At 38.7% G+C, this 25,945-nt stretch overlaps 1 protein-coding gene across 1 annotated transcript in view; it reads right to left on the minus strand.

The window, feature by feature from the left end:
* The window catches only part of LOC145769851 (twitchin-like), a 167,025-nt gene that overhangs the window by 71,055 nt on the left and 70,025 nt on the right, over positions 1-25,945 (minus strand). Inside the window, exons 9-10 of the mRNA XM_082581397.1 lie at positions 8,472-8,635; positions 1,209-1,338 (exon numbers count right to left, since the gene is read on the minus strand). Of these exons, the coding sequence (XP_082437523.1) occupies positions 1,209-1,338; positions 8,472-8,635 (294 nt within the window). The remainder of the gene's footprint in view (positions 1-1,208; positions 1,339-8,471; positions 8,636-25,945) is intronic.

Raw genomic sequence — 25,945 nt, forward strand, 5'->3', positions numbered from 1 at the left:
ATTTTGCGGCTTCCTTAACTTTTCTCAATAAGGAAAGATCAGCTTTAACGAAATAATGAAATTGCTTGCACAAAATATGATTGAAATTGTACATAAACTTTAAGAATAAGATGCTAGATATACAGACTCAAGTAGGGCAGTACTTTTTCTTATACCATTGCCCTGCATCATAAAAAGAAAAGACAGAAAAGATGTAGGCATAGTGTAACACTAAGACTTAACACTTATCAAGAGGCTTTTTCAACTACAGTATTATATAAAATATATTAAAAATTCAGTTAACTATATGAACAAGAAAAATTTAAAATGCAAAACAACGAAAAGATTTGTGCAATCTTGAGTGTCCTTATAGAACAATTTATTTTTCTTGAAAAAAAAAGAACAATCCTCTAACAAGAGAGCATATGATAGTCATAACATAAAACATTTAACCTAAGAAATTTCATACGTACAAGACCGAATGGATTTATTTTGCCGCGTTGGCTTATTTTGAAATCTTATGTTTGGTTTGTGTATTCTATGTACACTGTACACTGTACAGTGTACATACGTCACAAATAAGCAATCAAAAACACAATTTTTTTCATTGGGTTCATCGCTTAGTTCTTTCGTGACCGATTAAGTTTGTTCTAATTTTGCTTTTGATGATTGGCAAACTCTCGCAACAAATTGTGAAAAGCAATTGTTTTTAAATACAGCATTCCATGCACTTGTCCTATACAGAAGCAGATCTAAAAAAAACGTTGGGAGCACCAGAATTTCAATAACGCATAGATTCTACACAAAATAAATCAAAATAAACAAAAATCTACTAAAAAGTGAATTCTAAATAGAAATGAAAAAGCTGACAGAGGACAAAAGGTATATGCGTTTTGTATTTCTTTTTGGGCACGTGACAAATATCTCCCCTTCTGGATCGGCTACTGATTTCGACGAAAAGCCGTTTTCAGAGGATTGGTATAGAATGCATTGAATGACATTGAATGAGTTTTCTGCAAAAGGGGGACGTCGCTGCTATCATCTTCTATTTATGTAATACTATGACTCACGGTATCCACGGAAACAATTCAATAATACTGGAGTTTGGAGCGGAACAAAAATCTAGTGAACGGAAAAGGCAAATGCATTTGCAAAAATGAAATGATTTATGCTGTTATTAACCTAGGCACAGCGTAAGGATGCAAGTAAAAGATAACTTGAAATCTTACCACTTGCAAGAATGAGTGCTGAGATCAACGGCTTGCTTTCACCTTCAGAGTTGTAAGCTTTTATTCTAAAAGAATACTTAAGTCCCTTTGTGAGGCCTGCTGAGGTAAAAGTCAGCACATCTGGACCGACCTGGAATTGTAAACGCCATGCCAAGGTATAGCCTACGGTATATTGAAACCTTTGTGAAAATTCTAGTTTCTAAAATGTGCACTTCTTAATTACAATCTCTTGATTAAATAACTTTACTATTAGTTGAAATTAGTCAGCAAGAGGAACTCTGATTTTAAATTCAAGGTTAACTTTTTAAGATTTAGGACTTTCAAGTCCGGCTTAGGCTATTCTTATCGATTTTAATTTCGTGCTTAGCAAAATGTGACTATTTTAATATTACTTAACTGCAGACAGGACGCAACTGTTTCGACCTCAAGATCTCCTCAGTGCAGTAAATCGTATATGAATTAGTGGTGCGATACTGCCGAGCCCTTTAAAAATTAGAACGATTTTGTGCTCTGGCTGCATTGGAGACAGTGTTGTCAAATTGCTCATCTGATAAACTTTTGCTTTCCTAGCTAGAGCGAGCGAGAGCGTTATCTGCCCTACTTTTTGCTAGTCTTTGTAGATTTTTTTTAAAAGTTAGCTAGACAACTAAATTACTAGACAGTTTAGAAAATAACCTAAGTCAGCTAGATTAGTGGCCTTCCATTGCTGGGAACCACTGATCTAGGCGAGTAGTTAGCCTTTTTCCCTCCCTAGTTTTTGGAAGCGGCTCTTTCCCCTTAAGGGCATCAGCTGTTTTCCACGTAGACAGGTCAGGTGAGAATAGCCAGCTAGCTACAGTGAGTCCTAGACAGTACGTGACTAGCTTTTACGGCGTGGCCAGGTTTAGATCTGCAAAATTTTTTCAGAAGAAAGTGGAAATTCGGTAAGCTTGTATAAGATTTTACTACTGTGCTTACTTTAACACAAACATTAAATCTATACTCATGGGCGAATCTCAGGCCAACGAGTTTCAATACCAAAAACCTGTGGTGGTGCAAGCTGAAAGCCAGACTTGGCATGACGTGAGCACCTTCATAAGTTTCTTTATGAAAGGCGGATTTCTTTAAAAGTATGAGAAGGAGCTAGAAGCGGTGCGTGCCAAGAGCCTGCGGCAGCATAATATTCCACGTTACATTCTCTGCTTCTGAGGAGGAACCCAAGTCCTTGCTGATGGAACAGCTGGCGCTAGACCATAAGACGCCAGCAAAGTACACCCATAAGGACGTAACATACGTGATCAAAGTATGGCGACCCATGCAACCATGCGACGTGATCACCTTATATCCAGTGCCAGGCGAGTGGTCACTGGATTTAACAAACAAATTTGCTTGTCAAGCAAAATAGGGTAAAGTCTGCCAAATGACTAAAGGTAGACACAAGCATCACCCCTCCATCTGCAACGAGTTTCTACACATATACTTGCAGAACACTCACCTCGAGAACATCCACGAAAAGGTGCAGATATTTAGTGAATGAATTTCCATCAACAAGCCTGGGCAGTGGGCAAGGACATTTGCCACTCTGCCAACTATGTAAAGTCCAAGGCCACCTGACATCAAAGTGCCCAACCAAAAAGCGGCAAACCCAAATCCTCTTTCCATCTTACTTATCCTCCACGTCCTAGCGGATAGATCATTGAGGATACAAGTGGGGAGAATTTGAAAGATCCCAACAATCCGGTAGAATAACAAATTGCAAATTCTGTAGAAAACCTGATGACAATGTGGCCCACGTCCTCACCGAAAGCTCATTTGCACTAGGAATGTGGGAGCGCCTTAAACAACAATACTCTGACTTATCCAACGAAGACATCGAAATAACAAAGGACATAATCCTTTACAATCAATTTTCCCCGGCGGACAAAAGAAGAACCCAATGCTTTTGACCATGATAAATGTCGCCAAGCATACCATCATCCAAAAGAAGATATGTCTGGATATTGGCAACACATACATATGGAGCACAAAACGGTCCACTATCCAAGCCCTGTGGGTGATCATGACGAAAACAAAAGACATCACAAAAGCATAACATTCCTATGTTATCTGACACTTCCCTTCCTTCCAAACCTCTTCCTACAGTCAGAAGAAAGAAAACCAGTCGCGAATCTCTCTTCAACCGCCCCACTCAGCCGTCCTCGATGGTAGGGACGACTGATTGCAGCGGTGAGTCGCACTACCTCAGTGCAGTCGTAGAACATCATTGAAAAATTTTAGACAGCCAAGGGCGTAACAACCCATATTTAACCCGTCCCTCTCACTCATCTGAAACGACCCGATGCCGGAAGAGTGATTGCAGCGGGAAATCTTCAACCGCCCCTCTCCGTTGTCCCAGTCTCTCTGAGATACGATAATACAGTATTGCAGCGCCCCATCCCAAGAAGACTCTGGGGTCAGCGAAAGCTACACTTCTTCTGGCCTCCCCTCTCTGGCATCTCCGCCAAATGAGATGTCAAAGTGCAGTGGCCCTTTTTCCACAAGCCCGTGCCTTTTTCAACACACACACAAACAAACTCAAATTGAATTATCTACCAAAACGTGCTAGTTCTCGAGCTTGACCCACCACCTCCTAGTCTGCTCCAACATCAGCAAGAGGAAAGTCGAGACAGGCAGTTCAGCTTGAGACAGCCAATGACCATCATTTTTTACATCCACAGATTACCATCTACCGCGGTGGGTCCCTTCGGTCTGAGTAAGTCCCTCGCCTCCCTGGTAGGTATCTTCCAAGCAAACATGGTGTGCCTGCTGAGTGTTTGGGTGTGTGGACGGCTCCCGGGCCGGACGCATCCATTTGTAGTACGCAAGGAACCACATTTGGGTACTTTCACCCATCTTGTCAAAGTACTCAAAATACCGAAGCGGTGAGCTATGCGCAATGCAACAGCAACATGTCTGTTTCTCGGCAGTCGAGTGTAGCAAGAATTCAGCGATTATAGACACGTGTTTTTCCCAATGCCCGCCCATGCGACTGGGCTTTTTTTTATCGCAACACTAATTCAGGCCACATAGTTCTCAACCGCTGCTTTTGTCAGTCAATTGAATCCTTACCTTTGTGGAAAGAAAACAACTGAACTAACTGTGGCCAAGGATATGCATAGTCGAGAAGGAGCTATCTTCCTGGCTTCAGCACGGCCTGACTACTCACTATAGAACAGCGAGCTTGTAGTTTAGGGTGCGGTGAAAAATTAAAATTTCAGAATTTCAACAAAAGTATGTCTTAAATGGTGGCCCTACACCTAAAAACATGTATGATGGTGTTTTAGAGTTGTTGCACCCCTAACTGTCCGTGCAACTTTGGAAAGTTGTATGCGGGGGGCTCAAAATCATAAAAAATAGCATAACTCATGATCCATGCGTCGTAGAAAGTGAATTTTTGGCTCTTTGGAATCAGAAACACCATGTTTTTATTTGTTCCAAGAGAACTTTTAGCTCTAAGAACAATAGAATTTAAGCTATGCTCAAATATCTAAATTTGAGACATATTGTGGGAAAAAATATCACAAAATTGACAACAAGTTTGGACAAACCAATAACAAAATTTATATAAACAAGAAAAATGTTCATTTCTGTCATTTGTCAGTGCTTGACTGTTGAGCTTACACTTCAAATTTCGATAATGGAGCACTGGCTTGTAGTATACCGGTACTGTACAAAATAATGATGCAAAATTGTGTATGATGCGCTCAAATACTTTGGGACAAGAAACTCTGTAGTTTGGGCTAATTACCGGTACTTAAACTAAGCTCTTTAAATGTTGTCACTTGACTAATCAACGTGTGGGACATTAATCATAAGCAATACATTACACAATCATAAGCAGTGCATCATTAAACACAATGGGCTACGATGTGTTGTCAATTTTTTTTTCTAAGAGAGTTTGTCGACAGTAAATTGATGCTTAGTATGAAACTTTTTCATAAGTTTTCTTGATTTGATTTGCTGGCGTATCATGCTATCTCGTTTTTTAAATCCAGTTACTGCTCCAGCAGCTTCAGTAACAAGCTTGACATGTCTCTCTACTCTTTGATTGTGACAGGGATGCTTTAAACTCAAAGGTTTGTCATACAGCACGTTTAAATCAACATCATTTAAGTCCTTGACAGCAGGTGGCTCTGTGATGCTTTCGAGTGCCAAATCAGTAAGTTCATGATATGACTTTGCCTTGACCTTAAGTTTTGGTAAAACAAATTTTCGAATTGCTTGGTTGGAATTATCAACATCTTCAACAATCACATCTTCTTCTCTATGCCATCCAGAACCTTTTCCAGAAGTAGAGCCATTTCGTAATGCTAGTATTTTATTTACACCCCATTTTCGAATATCATCATCCTCTTCATACAACATTGCAAGCAAGATGTTTTCGTGGTGGCCAAAATAAGCATTTTTTTGAAGAGTTTTCAAGGCCTCATCTTTTACTTGCTGATTTGAAAATTTGATAACACGCTCGTCGTCAACATTCTGAAGAAATTCTTGCTGTCATCAGAAATCTTGTTGTTCAGTTTGATGTCAAACCAAGAAGAAAAATATACTTTCAAACAAAATTCAGCCAAAACTTTAAGGGTCTTGATGGTGTTACCTTCGAAGAAACATACCTTCGAAGAATTCTACATCCAAGAGTTAACCACCGAGAGTGCACGATAGGTCCTACTTCCATAAATCTCAAATCCTCATCCACTTCTCCTAAAATGATGCACCAACAAATTCTATAAGCGTAGAATTGGTCTGAACTTAGATCATCAGTAACGTCATTTGGTAAAGTCGGGAAAGTGGAATATGGAAGTGGCTGAAACTCTGCAATAAGCCATTCGGAAACTGAACCGCCAATTTCTTTTCCAATTTCACCTGAAAAGCTGTCAGGACTTTTTGTGCAACCATCTAGTAAGGATAAAACATGTCGTAATGGCAGTTCATTGCAATGAAGTAAACAAATTACCCATTGCAATGGGCGTTGAAGGTGTCTCTCCAGGTTTACAATACAGCCATTGATATTGCCAGTGTTCACAGCAGTTCCATCAGAACCAATAATTTTCAGTTTATGCTCCAGATCCGTTCCTGACAAGACATTATACAACTTTCAGGAAGTGTTTCTTCTTTACTGTTGCTTGTTGTAAAGTGTGTCAAATAAACTTCCTGTGGCTCACCCACAACAACGTAGTGTTCTTCCAATTTTGTAGACATTGAAGTTTTTCCGGTTTGTTCTTTTACCAGAGTTAAATCCTTTCTGTCATCAAAATAAATCGCATCAATCAGCTGAAAAAAGTTCTCTTCGTTTCAGGGTTGAGAAAAACCCAGGTTTTTTTAAAAAAGCCCAACCCGCATGGTTTTTTTTTTTAAAAAAAAAAACCGTTTTTTTTGGGGTTTTATTGGATTTTATTTAAAACAGATGCAAAAAAAGGTAGATTCATGCTTATTTTACCTCAAATACTACTTTTTACCAATGAAGTGCCTCTCACTCACAGTACATGCTGGCATAACTCAATAAAATAATGCCCTAGGGCTGTTTAACTATGAGGCCTTCTTGCATAAATGAGTTTTAGTGTAGTACAAAGTGGCATTACTTGATTTTTGTGTACACAAATATCCACTGTGTTTTCAATTTATCCTTGGAAATTTCCTTCACAATCACATCCTTAAGTCCTAATTTGAACTTTGTTTTAAGTACCTTGTAGTACTTTGGTTCATTTTTTTAATTTTCTGATAAAAATTGGACAAATATGATGCTCTGGGTTTTTTTATGGTTTTTTTGGTTTTTTTTAAGTGTTTTTTTTTTTTTAAAAACTCACCCGTTTTTTTTTGGGTCGGGTAAAATACCGACAACCCTGCTTCGTTTACTCTGATTTCTGTTCTGAACTTTTCTCGTTCTGTTTTCCTGAAATTCGATTTTTACCTGTAACTTAAATTCTATTGCTCTTAGAGTTAAAAGTTCTCTTGGTACAAATAGAAACATGGTGTTTCTGATTCCATAGAGCCAAAAATTCACTTTCTACGACGCATGGATCATGAGTTATGCTATTTTTTATGATTTTGGGGGCCCGGCATACAACTTTTCAAGGTTGCACGGACAGTTAGGGGTGCAACAACTCCAAAACACCATCAGACATGTTTTTAGGTGTAGGGCCACCATTTAAGACATACTTTTTGTTGAAATTCTAAAATTTTAATTTTTCACCGCACCCTAATTATTGTAGTATAGAGCACAGCAAAATGTCAGGTAGCAAAGTGCTCAATTGGCGAACCAACAGACAGTACGCCACTGTTTCGACCTTAAGGTCTCTCTCTTTTTTTTTCGCGCAAGTAAATGTTAAGGTCTCCTCAGTGGAGTAAATCATACAATAGACAGGAACGCCTTATTACTATATAAGTAATGCAGCGTGGTGATTTTTCTATTTGTAGTACTCAAGGAACCACATTTGGGTACTGTCTGCAGTTATATTTTAAAATATATAAACAGGGCTACTCAACTGGCCGACCGCGGTCCAAACCCTGACCTTCTGGGTGTTGATGGTGGACCTTGAGCTTTTGGAAGAATAACCTCATTGCCACATTTTAAGACCTCTTTAAAACAGATTTCTACTGGGAGGAAGTTATTTTTTCAGTGATTATCTCAGTAGCTGAGGAGCTTTAACCCCCAAACCACCCAACACTCTGTCAAAAATCCAAGTCCAGTTACATTTTACCTAAAATATGAGGTTCGGTACAAGCATTGAAAGTTTAACTTTCGTGGTTGAGTATGAAATAATTTATTCACCGGACCGCTAAAAGCATTCAATTTGTCAAACTGGACCTTTGTTAACATTAGTTGAGTAACCCTGATATATAATATTAAAATATGTCACGGATAAATATATTTTTCAAGGTAGAGCTGGAACCTAGGAATTTTTATTTTCTGACTTCAATTTCAAGTTGAACCAACACCAACTGTCACAAGGTAATGCAACATCAACCTTTTTGTAGCTTGAATGTAAGCTAAGGATAGCCAACAAATCACCCAATAATTAGGAATATTTTAATGTCTTAGTTGTGGCTTCAAATGTAATGTTATTTTTTGACAAATAGGATGCCGCACTGTGTTATTATATAATGGCAAGGCCTGTCTCCTAATTGAATATAAACTACAATAGTGAGAACACAATATCGCCATGGTTCTTCAGGTTTACTGTAATTATGTTACTTAAAAAATTCAAATTCCGATCGATTGGTACACGAAGAAAACTTTTTATTCACCTTTCCTAATTGATTCCATCCTGAAGACTTAGTATCTTTACGTTCAATGAAATAACCCTGCAGAGGACAACCTCCGGTGGCAGTTGGTGGTTTCCAAGAAAGTGTCATATCTGTGCTGGTGACATCGCTCATTTCAACTGGACCCACAGGAGGGCTGGGAACGTCTACAATAAAAATTTACCCTGTTTTATTTTTTTAAGGTCAACTCGCTTTCGTGCTACACATGGTTTGTTCAAATCGAAACTGGCTATACAAAACATGCAGCATTTTATTTTAGAGAAGAAAAGTTTGCAGTGTATTAGATGCAGACGATAATTTGGGCTCGAAAGAAAGCAATATTTTCTTAGTTCCAGACTCCCTGAAAAACTTTCGGGTCTAACATGAATCTGGGGCCTTGGTCCAAAAGGAACCATGGACCCCGTGTCGACACTACTAGTTAGATGAAAGGTTTAGGTTTATTATGAAAAGTGTTCAATGTTATAGTATTACTTTTTTCCAGATTAAATCTTTTTTCAAATAACCTTTCACGAGTAAAAACATTTCTAGAAATAACGAATACACAGATGTAAAGTTTCACATTGTAAAGTTTCACATTAGACCTTTTCAAGCTTATAATGATAAAGTTCATATAAAACCGCTTGTTACTTTTCAATCAGACCTTGTACACTAGCTTATACAATAATTATTGTATTTGTTACATTGGAAACAAAGCTGAAATTATCTTGAATGAAGAAGCGTAGAGATCTCAAGCAACCAATATCAGAAAGGAACAAAATCGAAAAAGCAGAACTTGACAAACTCATCAGTAAAAAACAAAGAAGAGACATAAGAAAATACAACTCTGATGTTGTTGAAGAAACAATCCGGAAAGGTCGAGGTTTTAAATCTGACAAAAGGAAGCTCAGCTTGGGAAAAACTCATATGACTGGAATAAAAGAACAAGATGGCTCTATTACGAAATGCAGAAACCGGATAATAGAAAGAACAAGAGAACTCTATCAAAATCTCTATGCTAGCAATCAGGGTCAAGGGCCGGTCGACAACTCCAGTGACAAATCTCAAATTTTAGCAACCACTCCAAAAGTAAATATCTCTGAAATAAAACATGCAATTGGTCAGATGAAACGAAATAAAGCGCCTGGTGAAGATAATATCACGCCTGACCTAATTAAAGATGCAGAAGAAACAATTTCATCACCTCTTGCCCATCTGTTTACGGAATGCATTAAAGCAAGACAAATTCCTTCCAACTGGAAGAATGCTATTATCATACTTTTTCATAAGAAGGGCGACCAAAAAGACTTGGAAAACTATCGTCCGATTAGTCTTCTTCCAACAATTTACAAACTTTTTACCCGAGTAATTACCAACAGAATTGCTAAAGATTTGGACTACCACCAACCGAGAGAACAAGCAGGTTTTAGGGAAGGGTTTTCAACCATGGACCACTTGCATACTATTAACCAATTAATTGAAAAAAACAAACGAATATAACAGCCCACTCTGCCTTGGACTAATAGATTATAAAAAAGCGTTTGACTCTGTTGAAACATCAGCTGTCAGTTCAGCACTGGAAAAACATGGAATTGACCAATCATACACTCAACTTCTCAAAAACATTTACGCGAAAAATACATTTATAATTCGGCTGCACAAAGACTCTGAACCATTTCAGATTCAAAAAGGGGTACGTCAAGGTGACACAATATCTCCAAAACTTTTTACAGCAGCCTTAGAAGAAATTTTTAAGTAACTTAACTGGGAAGAAAAAGGAATCAAAATTGACGGTGAATGCATACACCATTTACGTTTTGATGATGACATCATCCTTATATCTGAGCAACCTAAACAACTACAAACAATGCTAAGTAAACTCAATACAGAAAGCAAAAAGATTGGCCTTCGTTATGAACTTTAACAAAACGAAAATTATGTTTAACAAACTGGCAGACGTCGGCAGCAATATTCTTTTGGACGGAGCTACTATCGAAAAAGTTAAAATCACAACCAACTCCAATAAAGAAACCACCCAGACGACGACGACACCGACAAAGCAGACAACCTCCACCTCAGACACCATACAACCCAATACATTTCGAATTTCCTTAGGCTACATGAGCGACGACGCGGATCGTAAAATAAAGAAAATCTTCAAAGACCTGGACTTGCCAGTCCGCCTCTTTCGACGCTCACGAACCCTCCGAAACGCACCTAAAAAAACCACAAAAATCCAAACCTTGCCGGCTGCAAAACTGCCAACTACGGAACGACGACATGTGTACCACCAAGAACTATGTCTACAAGATCACATGCAAAACATGCAGGAAAAGCTATATAGGCAGCACGATCCGCCCTCTCCACTCCCGCATCAAAGAACACCTTAGTTCAGATAAAAGTTCGGTCTTTGATCATTAACAACAGTGCCACGCCGACTTTGAATTTAAAATTATTGCCAGAGAAAATGACGCGGTACAATTACGTTTCAAAGAGGCCATATTCATCAGCAGGCAAAATCCAAAAATCAACAACCGTGCCGAAAGGGAAGAACTACGTCACCTAATCTACTAACAACTCATGGACTTTTAAATAGTAGAATCTGGACTGGAAACGCAGTGTACAACAGTTAGCCAAAAAGTTACCAGTTCTTATTTTAGTGCTTTTTCAGTTGCTGCCCCACCCCTTCTCGTACAGTACCAGCACTGTACGAGTTAGGGTTATTCGCTAAGGGAGGTTTTTGGATACCTTAGTAACTAATCCTAAACTTGGCTGTTGGCCAACTGTTAACCAACTGTTGTACCAACTGTTTGGCCAACTGTTGTACACTGCGTTTCCAGTCCAGATTCTACTATTTAAAAGTCCATGAACAACTGGTTCAACAAAATTTCACAACAATAGCACCTAACAGCACAGAAACTCAACAGCCGGCAGCCTCAAGCCAAACCAAAGAGCCACATGAAAGAACCACTCACTGAATTCAACACCATTCGTCACAGCACACGACTAGGGAACTGTGTTCCAAAAGCTCGTGTAATTCGATGTTGCCACAATTAACTCGCAGCATCAGGCTTAAAAAGATTGTTAGAATCTACACAGTGAAGTAAGCAACGATCATGCTGCTAAAAGCGAAACTCAATCAATTCCAATAAAGAAGATGCAATTAAAAGAAGAATATCACTTGGATGTCAAGCCTTCGGAAGAGCAAGTTCAATATTTAAGTCAAAACTGCCTCTTTCTCTCAAGACACAACTCTACGATCAATGCATCCTTCCAACCGCTACATATGGTGCAGAAACTTGAAACCTTACAAAGAAATTAACACTTAAAGTCTTAAACTAAGAACTATGCAGAGAGCACATGAACGAATCATGATGGGTTTAACATGGCGAGATAAAAAGACTGCCGAATGGATCAGAAATCAAACGAAATTACCTGATATATTAAAGTGCCCCTGACAGGTTGGACTCAAGTATAGTAACTTTTCTAAGCATTTTCTAGCGCAGAATTATGCTTAGCGAATTTTTTAATCTTAACCTCGAAGCTCGACTGGTTAGGGCGAAATTTATACAAAACAACAGTTCCGCAGCGCCACCACAGGCGAAACTCCATATTTCACTGCTCTGAGACGATTTTGGTGGTGTTACGTCATCCTGGGTGGGCGTCGTTAGCAACGGATGAAACAAATGCTTTCTAGATGTAATTGGTGGACCACAATTTGGTCGGAGTTGGTACAAGCGGTTGCTTTTTTCGAAGATTTATTGTTCTTTGCAGTTTAATAAAACTGTACTGGATACGTTCCTACAAAACCTAAAATATACTTGAAGTAAAAAATGAAGAAACCGTACGAATCATCATTCATATTTAATTCATCATCATTCATCACTATTCATAAATAAATAAAAGTTCTATCTCTCTCTCTCATAATGTGCCTTCAGTTGGACATTGAAATCCGGTGAAAGGGCCATCTGGACTTGAAAATTGTTTCGGATTGGCCAAACAATGCATGACGGCAGCACAATCCGATTGTTGCTTCCGAGATCACCACCTTGTAGTATCCACTCCGATACATGCCTGTAAGTGACTAATTACCGATACTGCCTGCAAGGAAATAAAATCACTTCTTTTAGTGTGCATTCTTTAGCGTTTAGGGTATTTTTAGTCCAATGTAGCATTGTAGCATCCTTACTCTTTTGATAGGTCTCCGTTTTCTCCTTTCGGTTTATTGCTTTTTCTCCAGTTCTTCCTGCTCCTCATAAAAAAAGTCCCCAGAACTGCAGGATGTAAGTGTGCCTCAAAATCGGTCAAATTGGTAACACAGTTAGATGCGTCTTTCTTCAAAATTTCTTTCGTCTGTGGCACTTCATGGCAACATACACATTCATTGGGCTCAATGGGCTGAGACATTTAGGGCGTGTTGATTTGGGAAATTTTTTTTTTTTTTGCAAATTTCTGCAATGACGGGGTCTAAAAATATGTGTTTGGATCTGAAAAACACAAATCTGCTAATATTTTCGCATTTGCAAAACGTTTAGCTTGGTAAATCTGCGTTTCAAAAAATAGCAACAATTGCTATGGGAAAAAGCATTGGCTTTTCACGATAATAGGCATTAAAACAACACTTTCATTTCTTAACATGAAACAATCTTATTCAGGCAATTTCCAGAGTTTTATCAACATTGTTCTTGCTTAGGATCTACAAGATTTTGTCCATTGTTGTTTTTATTGTATAATGTGAGGCCACCATAGGTTGTAGGCATTCTGAATTCTATATGTAATCTGTGCAGCATTACAGAGATTATACGGTAGTTATTCTGTTAAGCTGGTCAAGGATTAACATTTGTCTAACTTCAATTTAATTTGTTCTAGAATTTGCAATGACAGATAAATATGTTGGCACTTCGGAAACATTATTTATTGTATAGTGTATATACCTGTGGAAAACACATCGGAAATTACTACAAGCATGGAAGATGCTAAGAAACTGAAGAGAACATTAAATTTGTTTGTAGCAGTTAAAACATTTACACAACAAGTTTCATCAAGTCTTGCTTTGACTCGTTCTTTGACATCGGCCGCCGACTTTCCTCTTGCCCTCTGATATAGCCTTCACGTTTCTCGTGAGTATACACTTTGGCTGCTGCCTCTGTGACTTGCTTCACACACCTTTCTATTGACTGGGTATGGCAGGGCCAATTTGGAACTTGCATGGGCTCATTAATAAACTGCCTTACTTCAGCTGTTGTTAATTTGCAGGTCAAAGGTGGTTCATACAACCCCACAGACCAGTCTATCAACTCCAACAGAGAAGAAGCATCGGGGTTGATTGAAGGTGTCTTTCTGTGACGAACGGAAAGATCACCCAATGTACAGCCATCTCTACCCCTAATGTCAGCAATCTTTTGTACTCCAACTTTCCTCTCTTCAATATCTTTTGAGCACAAGTGTTTGAATTACCATTTCACTAAACGCGTACCATGCTGAACGCTTGATGGCATGACAGCGTCCACCACAACTTCCTTCTGCAGCCTTAGCAGTTGCAGCTGAAACATGATATGACGAGGACCTTCTGTCCAAGTGTGCTTTATCTTGATGTTGAACCAGCACGGAAAGTAAACTCCAACAACGTATTCCACTATTAGTCTTAAGTTGTTGAGGGTTTCACCTTTTAAACCATGTTTTGAAACCCATATGCGACACAGTCTGTTTGCTGTTGTCAGCCACCTGGAATGGTTCACGGGACCTATTTCAAGAAGTGCAAGATTTGTGGGAAGTTGCCCTGTCCTTATGGCCTTTGCGATCCTATATCCATACATTTGATCAGTAGAGAGATCTCTTATGACATCGTCATGCAGTGAAATAAGAGGCTCTCCAATAGAGATTTCGGTAAATGAAGGATCCACTTCAAGTTCAGTAGCAGTGTCTAGCATTTTTCCAATCTTGCCTGTCCACTTGTTATGAGACAATGTCTTCCCATCCAGTTTTGTGATCAAGTGACGTAAGGGTAGCTCATTAGTGTGTAGGCTAGAGAACGAACCAACCAGACCAGCTTACGACCAAGTTCCACCTCTACCCAGTGCATGCAACCACCCCCCCAACCAGTATTAGCGTTCGTTGAATCACCTCCAATGGCTTGGAGATTGTTATCAATACCCTTCTTCTTAATGAAATCAACGAGATTGTCTGCAATAACATCTGCTGGTTTTTTCTGTAAGCTTTTCTCAGGAGTGAAATGGTACAAATATCTTCCACCTGGCTCACTACATACACAATAATGCTCTTCTTTAATGACGCTGGGGAACTGACGATCGGAATTATCTGCTTTCAGCATAACTTTAGTCATATCTTGACGACCATCAAAGAAAATACAGTCAATTTCACCCCTGCTACAACGATCATCAAACTCTTGATCTAAAAACTTCACAACTTTTTCTTGGGCCCTCTTGACTTTACTATGATCAATTACAAGACTCTTGTCTTCTTCACTGATCAAACCAACATCTATTAAGGCAGCGGTGGAGATGGCAGCTGCGGCACGTGGGTCTGCTACTATTCGGTGAGTCCGATTCGGTGAGTCCGATTCGGTGAGTCCGATTCGGTGAGCCTGATTCGGTGAGTTCCTAACCTCTAACCCCTAACCCTATCCCCTAACCCTAAAACAGCAATGATAATTAGGCTACGGTACCCGATAATTAAAAAAAAAAAAATTCCCCGTTAAGAGATCGGACTCACCGAATCGGATTCGCCGAAACGGGCCATTCCGGCGGCACGTAGGCCAACACCATATCTGATACTTTGCATGGCAACATTACGTATCTCTAACGTGTTGTAGAACTGCTTGTTGCTATAAGCGGAAAATGCCGATGTAGGCTACTTGGCATTTGAACTGTGACTTCCTCATCTTGAGTTTGAGCACTGTCACTTTCATCATCTGAGAAAGTAAACGAAACATCTGACTAACAGTTTTGCCTGTATTTATCTATCCTTCTTTTCTCATCTTCTTCCCTTTTCTGCCTTTTAACTTGCCTCTTATGCTCTGGCAGATCTGGTAATGCAATCTGATGTGGTCCAATTGAACCAGTCTTTTCCCTCTGACCTGTGATGAATGTTAGTTCTATCAGAAGGATCTTCATTTGCTTAGGGCAAATACAAATAACATGAGTTTCTTGTTTACATCCACCATCTTTTGGGCAACCAAATTCAAAACAGCTAACAATTTTACATTTGCAGTTAAGAATGTCGAAGAGTTTGTCAAGTTTTGCAGTAAACTCTTCTTTGATCATCAGTTTTCCTCTCCCAAGAGAAATGTTTTTTGCCTGCTCCCAGCTCTCTCGAATCTTTCTGAGAACAGTAGCTTGCGAATTTAGCACAGGACTTTCAAATAACCTGTTTGCTCGTTGCCATTTTTCTATAACTTGTGGGTAAATATCTTTAGCAAGAGCAGCTGTCGGATAATTTCTGACATCTTTGCAACTTTGTTCTCTTACCAGTAAACCAAATCGTAAAACATCTCGAAGAGTTGGAAGCTCTGACCGCAACACCTCCCTGCTTGTACCAATGAAGTTACTCATATGTGTGAATGCACTAAGCCTCGTCCTCTTGGAAGCCATTCAAACAGTAACATAAATCTTTGAACTCGAAAACTTTAAGAAGCACAGCAGCAAAATGCCTTCGTTCTCTTTGGTAAACTCAGCTGTATATAACACTCAATCCAACATAAATCTACTTCTGAAAGTAGTTTTAACTTAACTCGAAGTAATTCACGTCCTACAAAAAATTCATAAAAGAACATGACACTTCTTTGGATTATGCATTGCTTAATTAAAGCTAAGAGAATGGTGTTTCACCCTCACCACTTCAAAGTTTATTGTAACAGTAACACTACCGCAAATCTGTAAGTCTTAATTGCAAAGATAAACTTACCTTGCCAACAATAGTAAAACTTCTCACACGCTTATAATAGTAAAACTCTCACAAAACGTCATAACGCTTGCTAACTACTTTTATTTTTGCTACAACCAGCCCCCACCAGTGCCAACAGATGCAAATAATGCATCATTATTACGCAGTAAGGTTAGCATTGATGTAGATACAGTTGTTGCAGCAAAATTCTGTGTTACGTCACAATTGGAAAAGAAAACTTACTAATTCCTATCAGCAGGAGGAAAACTTGAAGAAGCAAGATTTCGATAAGCTATTTACCAAGCTAAACTGCTTTATTTTTCGTTTAAAAGGGTATTTTTAGAAGTTTTACACCAAGCCACAACTTTTTAGCACCAGTCATTGTTGGGATTTGGCAATTGAAAAAATCAACACGCCCTACGTGAGACATAGACTCGCACTTGTGGCAAACGCACCACCTACAGTTCCCAGCACGCCACTCATTGCTGAGAAGATCTAAATCGGGTTGGTGGTGTCAACAAAAATCATCTCCATTGAAGTGAACAGAACATATACGACTAGTTTTGTATGGTCCATCCCACTTTCGAACACTTAAAGAAAACTTTGACTATTTTCTTCTCAGCACCTTATTTTGTTTGAAAGCATGAAAAGATAGCACACGTCTTTGTCACTGACTCTGTCACATAAACAGCAATTTCCAGGCATTATCTTAACCATAAATTAAAGGTACTGTCTGTGAGATACTGCTGTTACACTGCAAATGGTTATAGCCAGATTAGGACAAATAAAAATTTATCAAAATTGTAGCCCTACAAGAGTTTAGAAAAACTGCAATTTCAATTGAATTGAGATGCTGTTTGATAAAAATAAACTCAATCTATTTGATCTAAACCTGATAGTAATGATAAGTTGACTTTTTCATTTCAGTAATTCTCATTTTGCACATACTTTAGACCAATAGAGCCCCAGACATTGACGTTTTGGGGCAGTCGTACCATACCTTACCAACTCACTACAGAGAAAGAATGTATCCTTCCCACCCATGGTGACGTCACAGCGAGGTTGCCGTTTTTATTTTCGCAATTGAATGAGTGCCAGATTCGCCGAAAGTGAACGAAAGTTTGCAAGCGGGTAACTTAGTAGCCTGTTGATATTTTTTACGATTTGCTGGTCAGGGAAGTTTGTTAGTGTCATCTCTTTGGTATCTTAGGTAAATTTAGCAAATTAATTTCCTGTCAGAGGCACTTTAAGCCCAATCAAGAAACTAAAATGGTCCTGGGCAGGTCACATAGCAAGATAACAGGACAATAGACAGACTAAAAAATTAACAACATGGACACCACGAGAAACCCAAAGAAAGAAAGAAAGGAAAACCAAAAGTGAGATTGAGGAACGACATTGACAAACAATGCAATACAACCAATTGGTACCAACTAGCACATAATCATGTAAATTGGCATGAAAAGGGGAATGCTTACGCTCTGCAGTGGGCTCTCACAGGCTGAAAATGATGAATGATGGTGACAGCATAAAAAATGAATCATAAAGCACGAGTAAAATGGTTGGAACGCCTGGTCCATCTAATTAAAAAATATTGAGCAAACTAATGTTCAACAAATAATTTAAATACAAAACTGTTTTATTATTTCAATTTTTAATAGCACTGAAGATGATTTTTTGTTGTTGTCAAGTCAGGTTATTAGTAGATCAGTTACAAGAAAAATGTAATCCTGTACCAGTGTACCACCTGTTAAATAGCAATACTGCTTAATCAAGCTGCAGGCACTCACCAACCCGCACTGAACCAGCGTGGAGTTTAAACCCACAAATGAAATGAACACACACTTAAAAAGACCCTCAGTCTCCGGTAACTGAAAGGTAGAGTTGCAAAAAATCTCTGGGTTCCCAAATCTATATCTCTACTATTAAATGTAAGAAGCTGTAGGAAGCTCAAAATATGAAGGCAGGGTTTTAGAATTAACACACGAGCAAAATGAAACAAGGATGAAATGGCAAATAATAATTGCAGCAGAAACAAGAAGAAAAGGAAAACATCTAGACTAGTAGGCTACAGATTGGAGAAGGAGTGGAGGACACATGCTCTACACCAGAAGGGGTTGGCTTCTAAACTCATCAAAGCATAAAACACAAAATTATAGAAATAAAAGGAGTTAGTAAGAGAGTGGCTTCCCTCACAATAAAAAATAACATGAAATATTTTATGCAAATAATAAAACTATAGGCTACGCATCAACCTCAAGCCACGACGATGAAGAAGTAGAGGATTTGTATTAGGAAATAAATGATGAAATGGAAAAAAAAGCAGAAGTTACTACAAAGTAATCATGGGAGACTTTAAATGCAAAAATAGGAAAAACATCAACAGAGTAACGAAAATACCACTGGAGTATATAGAATTGGAAAGAAAAATGCACGGAAAGATAGGATAATTCAGTTTGCAACATCAGAGAAACTAATCATCACAAATACTCTTTTTCAAAAGCCAAATGGAAGAAAATGGACTTGAAAAAGCTCAAATGAAAAAGTAAAAATGAAATAGATATTACTCTAACAAATAATGTTGTTACTCCAACAAATAAACCAGATATTGTCCTTAACGCTGACGTCATTCAAAGGGTTAGTATTGGAAGCGATCACAGGGTGGTTCCAGTACTATAAGACTAAATGTAAAACAGGAAAGAGCTAAAATGATGAGAATATCAAATCCAAAGATTGACATTGAGAAACTGATTCAAAAGAGAAAATGAATTCAAAATACAGTTGCAAACCGTTTTGAAATACAGGCGACGTCAAAGATTTAGATGGAAAGACAAAACAATTGACAGTAGGTTAGGCTATTATTAAAGAAAGCGCAAAGAAAGTTCGTGGAATAGTTAAGAGCCAAAGAGAAGAAAAACTCAAACCAGAGACTAAACAGATACTGAGGAACCGCAGAGAATGTTGAGAAACATTTTAAGGTAATATCGAATATCGAGAATTATGCAAGAACATGCGAAAAAGTATGATAGCTTAGAAATTTCAACACCCCACAGGTGAAAACTGCAATTGAGAAAGCAAGAGATTTAAAAAAAAGCAAGACTGCAAAAGATGAAAATAGAGCATTGATTCCTTCACTGAAGAATGAAGATGGTTCACAGACACCAAATCGAGAAAAGGTAATTGAAGGATGCGCTGATTTTTATCAAACATTATACAATAATCAAACACAAAACATTGTCAAAAAATATCCAGTTGAACAAATTCCTCCAATTTTGGAAAGCAAAGTTGAAAAAGCAGTCAAACAGATGAAAAATGGTAAAGCACCAGGAGAAGACCACATAGTAATAGCGATAGTCAAAGCAGGAGGTAGTATTCTTCTTGAAAAGATAGGCTATGTAACTGATCTAATAAAGTTATCGAAACAGAAAAAGTACCAGAAAAGTGGAAAAATGACATAGTTAATCTCCTCTTTAAAAAAAAAGAAGCAAAAAAGGTCTTGCAAACTACGTATTAGCTTACTCTCACATATTTATAAACTATTTATGAAAACTGTCCAAAACAGAATAAGCAGCAGTCTAAATGAATACCAGCCCCTCAAACTAGCAGCTTACAGAAAAGGATTTTCTTGCAGTGATCACCCGCATGCAGTTTGGCAGATATTAGAGAATATGAATGAATACCAACAACCATATTTATGGCAATTGTTGCCAATGAGAATGCATCTGAATCCATTAAGCACTTTTCTGTGTTTTGTGCAATTCAAACTCGTTGGTATATCAGAGAAAATTGTAAAAATTATCAAAAATACATACACAATGGCATTACACAAATCAGAATAGAGAAGATAAGTGGAAAAATAAAGATTCAGAAAGGGGTGTGCCAAAGTGACACTCTTTCACCTGTTATGTTTACAGCTGCGAGATATTTAAGAGGCTGAAATGTGAGACTGGACTTGTCAATAACTGCTGAGCAATTCAGATTTGCAAATGACATCCTTTTTGCACAGTCGCAATGCACTCTGCATCAATTGCTTGAGGAACTGAACCAGGAATGGAAACGAGATGAAATGGAGATGAACAAGAAGAAGACAAAAATCATGTGTAACAAGATAGCACGGCAACAACCAAGAACGGATATGTTGATACATAGAGGGAGAAAAGATAGAGAAGGTTGGCCAATACAAATATCCAGGAAAAATGATAACATCAGAAAACGACATTGAAACATATTACCCAAAGTTAACATCAGGTTGGAAAAGATTTGGTCAATATACCACTTTTTTAAAGAGTAAGAACATTCCAATTAGCTTAAAGCGAAAAATCATGGACAGAGTAATATTGCCAACATTAACATATGGGGCAGAAACGTGGTTACTCACAAAACAACAAACAAGAAAACTGGCAGCAGCGCAAAGGAACATGAAAAAATAATATTAAATATACCGTAAATAAAAAAAGACAATGTTAGAAGTGAAGTTATCAGAAACAAGACACATATCAAAGATGTCATTGGAACAGCAACAAACCTGAAGTGGCAATGGGCGGGACATAAAGCAAGAAGACAGACAGCAGATGGGTCAAAATAACCACAGAATGGACACCAGGATATGCAAAAAGAAAGAGAGAGAGAGACGGAAAAGAAGATGGCGGATAACATTAAAGGAAATATTGGCTTCACCTAGATGAGAACAGCTTGAGACCGAATGGTGTTAAAGCATAATTATGTCGAGGTCATCTGACAGCAAAGGCGTGATTGGCTGATGATGATGCTAATAAAAATGATAAGAGATTAGTTTTTAAAACGATTGCTGAACATGACTTTAGTATCTACATTATGGGCTGTTCATTTTTTCATTAAACACACAATTTAGTCTTTAAGCTTCAATAAATAAAAGAATGCCGTCGGCTATCCAGTTTTAATTTAGTAAGCGATACCGTAGTACTAGCCTAGTTGTTTTATATATCACATACGAGGCAACTTTTGAAAAATGGGATAATGGGTTTGCAAATCCCTTCAGTCATAAATGATGAAAACGAAACCACCCACAGACTTCAGCAACTAAGATATTGCAGCAATGTTGTCAAAGTTCGTGAGCACCAGCACCCACAGCAACTTTTTGAAAAGTTCGAAGCTCACTTTTTATTGAAGATTGTGTCAATCATTTTGAAAATACATTTTTAGTCCGTCAGCGTCGAAACAATGCATCAGCGAAGTGAGGAACATGGGTAAACAAAGGAAATGTGAAATAAGCCCACAGTCAGCAAATCTACATTGATTTAACGTTTACAAATGTTGAATCAATGTGAAAGGACTGAATTGCTGTCTGGGTCGTTATTGTTTGAAACACAAAAAATACGCGTAACGGCGACAAAGCGATACAAGAGCAAGGCAACGCACCTGGGCCTGGTTACTCCGCTATCAGCAATTACTGAAGTGGAAAGCTCTACCAAATTGCGATCCACCTCGCCAAGGTTTGATGTCCGCTGACGAAATTCACAAGGCTACGCTCTCCATCATAAAAGCGACTCAATGCGAAGCCTTTCCTGGTGTTGCAGAGGTACTTTCTCCTTTCAGAGAAATCATCCTAATTTCGAAGATCCGATTGAGCCAATCACGGTAAGCAAATTCAAGCAGTATCGTGTTTGCGTAGTGTCTGTGCGTTGACTCCTTATCATGTCGATATTTAACGCGTTGGAGGACGTTTGCAAAATTCTAACCTTCCAGATTCATATAAACATCCAATTTTTCTTTCGAGTGACCATCCCGTGACAACTTTTATCGTCATGGCTTGCCATGAGAAGAACGGCCATATGGGCACCGCTCATGTGTTGACAGCAGTGAACCAGAACTATTGGATTTTGAAGGGACGATCGACGCTGCGGAGAATTTTAGGTACTTGCTTAAACTGCAAGTTTTGGGCAGTAAAGACCGGTGGTCAGCAGATGGGTGAACTACCTGCTCACTGATTCACACGCAGCCCCCAATTAGTGCTTGTGGAACCGATTTGAAGGGTCCATTTTTTGTTAAAATTGGAGGAAACAACGTTAAACCGTTTAAGCAGTATCCCGCACGTTAACAGCACGTTTAACTTAAACGCTACGTGTGTATTCTTAATTTTTTTATCCAGTAGAGCTGTACATTTCGAAGTACAGTAGTTCAGTCTCTTAAAGCCAATGCCTTCGTCCAAGCCTTTCCAAGATTCTGTAACCGAAGAATCGCCCCTTAAACGTCATGTGTACAGCGATAATAGAGGAAATTTCGTTGCTGCAAATCGGTAGCTGAATCATGGAATTAAACTGTGGAAAAGTAAAACGTTTCAAGACGCTATGTTGCAGGATGGGATTAACTGGCATTTTGGGCCACCACTAGCCTCCCATCAAAATGGATTCACTGAGGCCTTTTTTTGAGAAAGATTTTTTGTTCCATTGTTGCCTAAGCCACGCTAGATAAGTTTGAATTGCTGACATTCCTGACGGAAGTAGAAAGGATTCTGAATGATCGGCCTATCACTGCCCTTCCCAGCCGCCCCGATGATTTGTTTGCACTGACTCCCAATAGGATATTAACCAGTTCTCTCGCAGATGACGTTACTTCTGTAGTTTTTATGAAGGCCGATGCTCATCGTCGGTCCTGGCAGAAGACGCAATATCTGGCGGATGTGTTCTGGGATCGCCGGATCAAGGAATACTTGCTATTGCTTCAACCTCGATAGAAATGGTTTGAAACTTCGCCCAATCTTAAACCCGGAGATCTCGTGTTAATTGTAGATGAGTCGACCAAGTGCGGTTCTTGGCCCAAGGGCATCGTTGGGTCGGTTGTGCCAGACAAAAACAATTTGGTGAGTAGAGCTAAGGTGCGCTTACTGCTGTTTCAACGTTAGTTCGTGATATTCGTAAACTGTGCCAGTTTGAAGCAGTTGATGACTGATGTTACTAGCTTGCTTGTCTCGTGCCAGTAGCTATGTTTTCTGTTTTCTTTGATATTTGTGAATATTGCATTGTGAATGGATGTCCTTACCCAGCAAGCACTACATCGGTTCACTTGTGGTGAACCGATATCGATCTCGTTGAGTAGGCTATATGTCCTTTGATTATATTGATATTATCCGGAATACCATTACCTATAGTTGAGGGAGTGTTCTTTTGTATTTTATTTTTCTTCGTTTGAACCTTCTTCACCACTTCAAGGGTCGAGGGGCTTTGCCTTTTACAACCCTTGGGCAGTGGCGGCGACGCGGTCTAGATGTTTGGGCAAGTGCCGAGCAGCCATTTAATTGATTCGTCATCCAGTTCACGCAGACCACGCACACCATTTGGCACATGGTAGATGGCGCAGTTACAGATGGTGTGGTCTACGGTTTGTTCCTCCATGCCACACTCACAGATCGCACATGGAGCCATCACCCATTTGTGCATGTTGGAGCGGAATAGTCCGACGCCAGTATGCAGGCGGTAGAGCCGCACCCAGGTCTTCCTTGGCAAATGCATTCCGATTGGGTGGAGGCTGGTGTCGGAAATGAAACTTTGAAGTCTTGAGGTGTTCTTCTTCCACTCCGAGCTCCATTAGTGGTCCGCCCAGGTAGCCGCACTGATGGATTGGTCTTCAGCGGTTTTCATCAGGAGTTGTGCGACACGTACAAATGGGTGTCTCGATTTCAGTCGCCGAGGTTAGGGTTATTGTTGTTACTATTATTATTGTGTATATTGTGTTATTATTAATGTATTTATATTATTTATTTATTATTATTGTGTTTATGAGAATCATGGAATTGCATTCTCTGTCCTGTTTCATAAGTGTTTCGTTTCCTAAGTGTTTTGTATTTCGTGAAGACATTTAGATCTCTGTTTAAAAATTGTCCTTGTTTTGTAAAAAAGGTGACCTGTAATATACGTTTTTGTGATGAGTATGTTACGGACAATTTAGACTTTATCTCGATTTTTCTACCCTTTGATTTATTTAAAAACATTCGTCACGCTCCAGTAATTCCTATCTCTTTCTCGTATATCGGTCGTAAATCTACTCTTTTCGAATTTGGACCGCTGGATGGAAGACGTTGGTTTTGAGGTGAAATTCTTTTTAAATTGCTTCGTTGCAGTCAGTGATGTCTTTGGTTTTCATTGTGTATATTGATTTGTATGTGTGGTGAATTGCTTTTGACTTAATTGTGTATTACAGTGTAGGCTAATAAAAACTATAAACTACGATTAACTACGAAACTATAAACTACAATTATTATTATTATTAAAAACAAATAAAAACATAATTATTATTATTAGTGTTTATACCCACCAGTTGTGTTGAGCTGGTAGAGAAGTCAAGAGTAATTTATTGCGACATAATTAGGAGGACTTTGGATATCGAGAAATATTTGTTAACTGCGGCAAGCGATCATAAAACATTTCAATCAACCGAAACTAGGTCCGTAGTCGTCCAGAACAGTTATTGATATACTATTTTAAATGTTTAAATGTGGTTGAGCACAGGTAGCTTATAGACTAAAAATGAAATAAAAACATACAGGTTAGGCTACCGTAGAGTAGATCACTCCAGTAGTCATTAACATGAAAGCTTAGGCTACTACAGTGGACAGCAGATGATGCAGTCAATGTCGTAGGGCCGTGTTGTTAACAAAAGGAGAGAACTTATTACACGTATGTTGCATACATGCAACGAAGATTGTTTTGGAAAATAACTAAGCCTACATGACTTTGGGGGATACTTTGATATTTTGCCAAAACAATATCCCACACTGCACTAACGGTTGCCTCCAGCCCATTGTAAAGTCCAGCTAACTTTTGTACAGTATAACAAATTTCTATCCATGTCTTTCTCCCAACATTTAGCAGCACTCTTGTGCAATCCACTGTTGCTAGCATACGTATCACCTATCAAAGCAACTATATTTTTTTTAGGTCTCATACGGTGAGCAACTCAAGTGATGCTTTTGTTTGGGATGCACCTGAAGAATCTCTGCGATTTGGCCCACCCGTAAGTTTTCCTTCTTCCTATTCTGGTATACCAAACACTGATATTGGTAAAGTTTTTGGAGTCTGACCTGGCTGCGAAGTGCGAACCCAACATCTCTCAAGAGTTTGCCAACCAATGAATAACACAATGCTTTGGCACTTGCTCTCGAAATTAGTTCATGTAGGTAGGCTTAAGTGGCACCTTAAACAGATTCTCTTCCTGTGGTCGATATTGAGATTTAAAATTCGTCAAGGCTTACACCACCAAGGTTCAATACCCTAGCGGCGAGTGCAGTGGTTTGATTGTTTGACATCGAAAGATGACCAGCTTTGGTGCAAATATTTCCAATAGTCATAATTGCTTTTTGAAATGCCAATAAAATTGTTTCTAAACCAGTTGATGGCTTGAATTTTGTATCATAGTCATCTCGCGGTTATCAGTCAAACTTCTATCTTCTTTCGCAAAAAATTCAACAGCCTCTTCTTCAATCATGTTACCATACACAAATTTACAAAGCAGACAAGTTAGAAGTAGTAACATTGTGTGCATTGCATACCATTGTTTTCGTATGTGTATTTTAATAATGTTTAACTGTAATTCCTGAGATTTAC

This window comes from Aplidium turbinatum, chromosome 5 (genome assembly GCF_918807975.1).
Source record: "Aplidium turbinatum chromosome 5, kaAplTurb1.1, whole genome shotgun sequence".
In the NCBI taxonomy this organism is placed as follows: domain Eukaryota; kingdom Metazoa; phylum Chordata; class Ascidiacea; order Aplousobranchia; family Polyclinidae; genus Aplidium; species Aplidium turbinatum.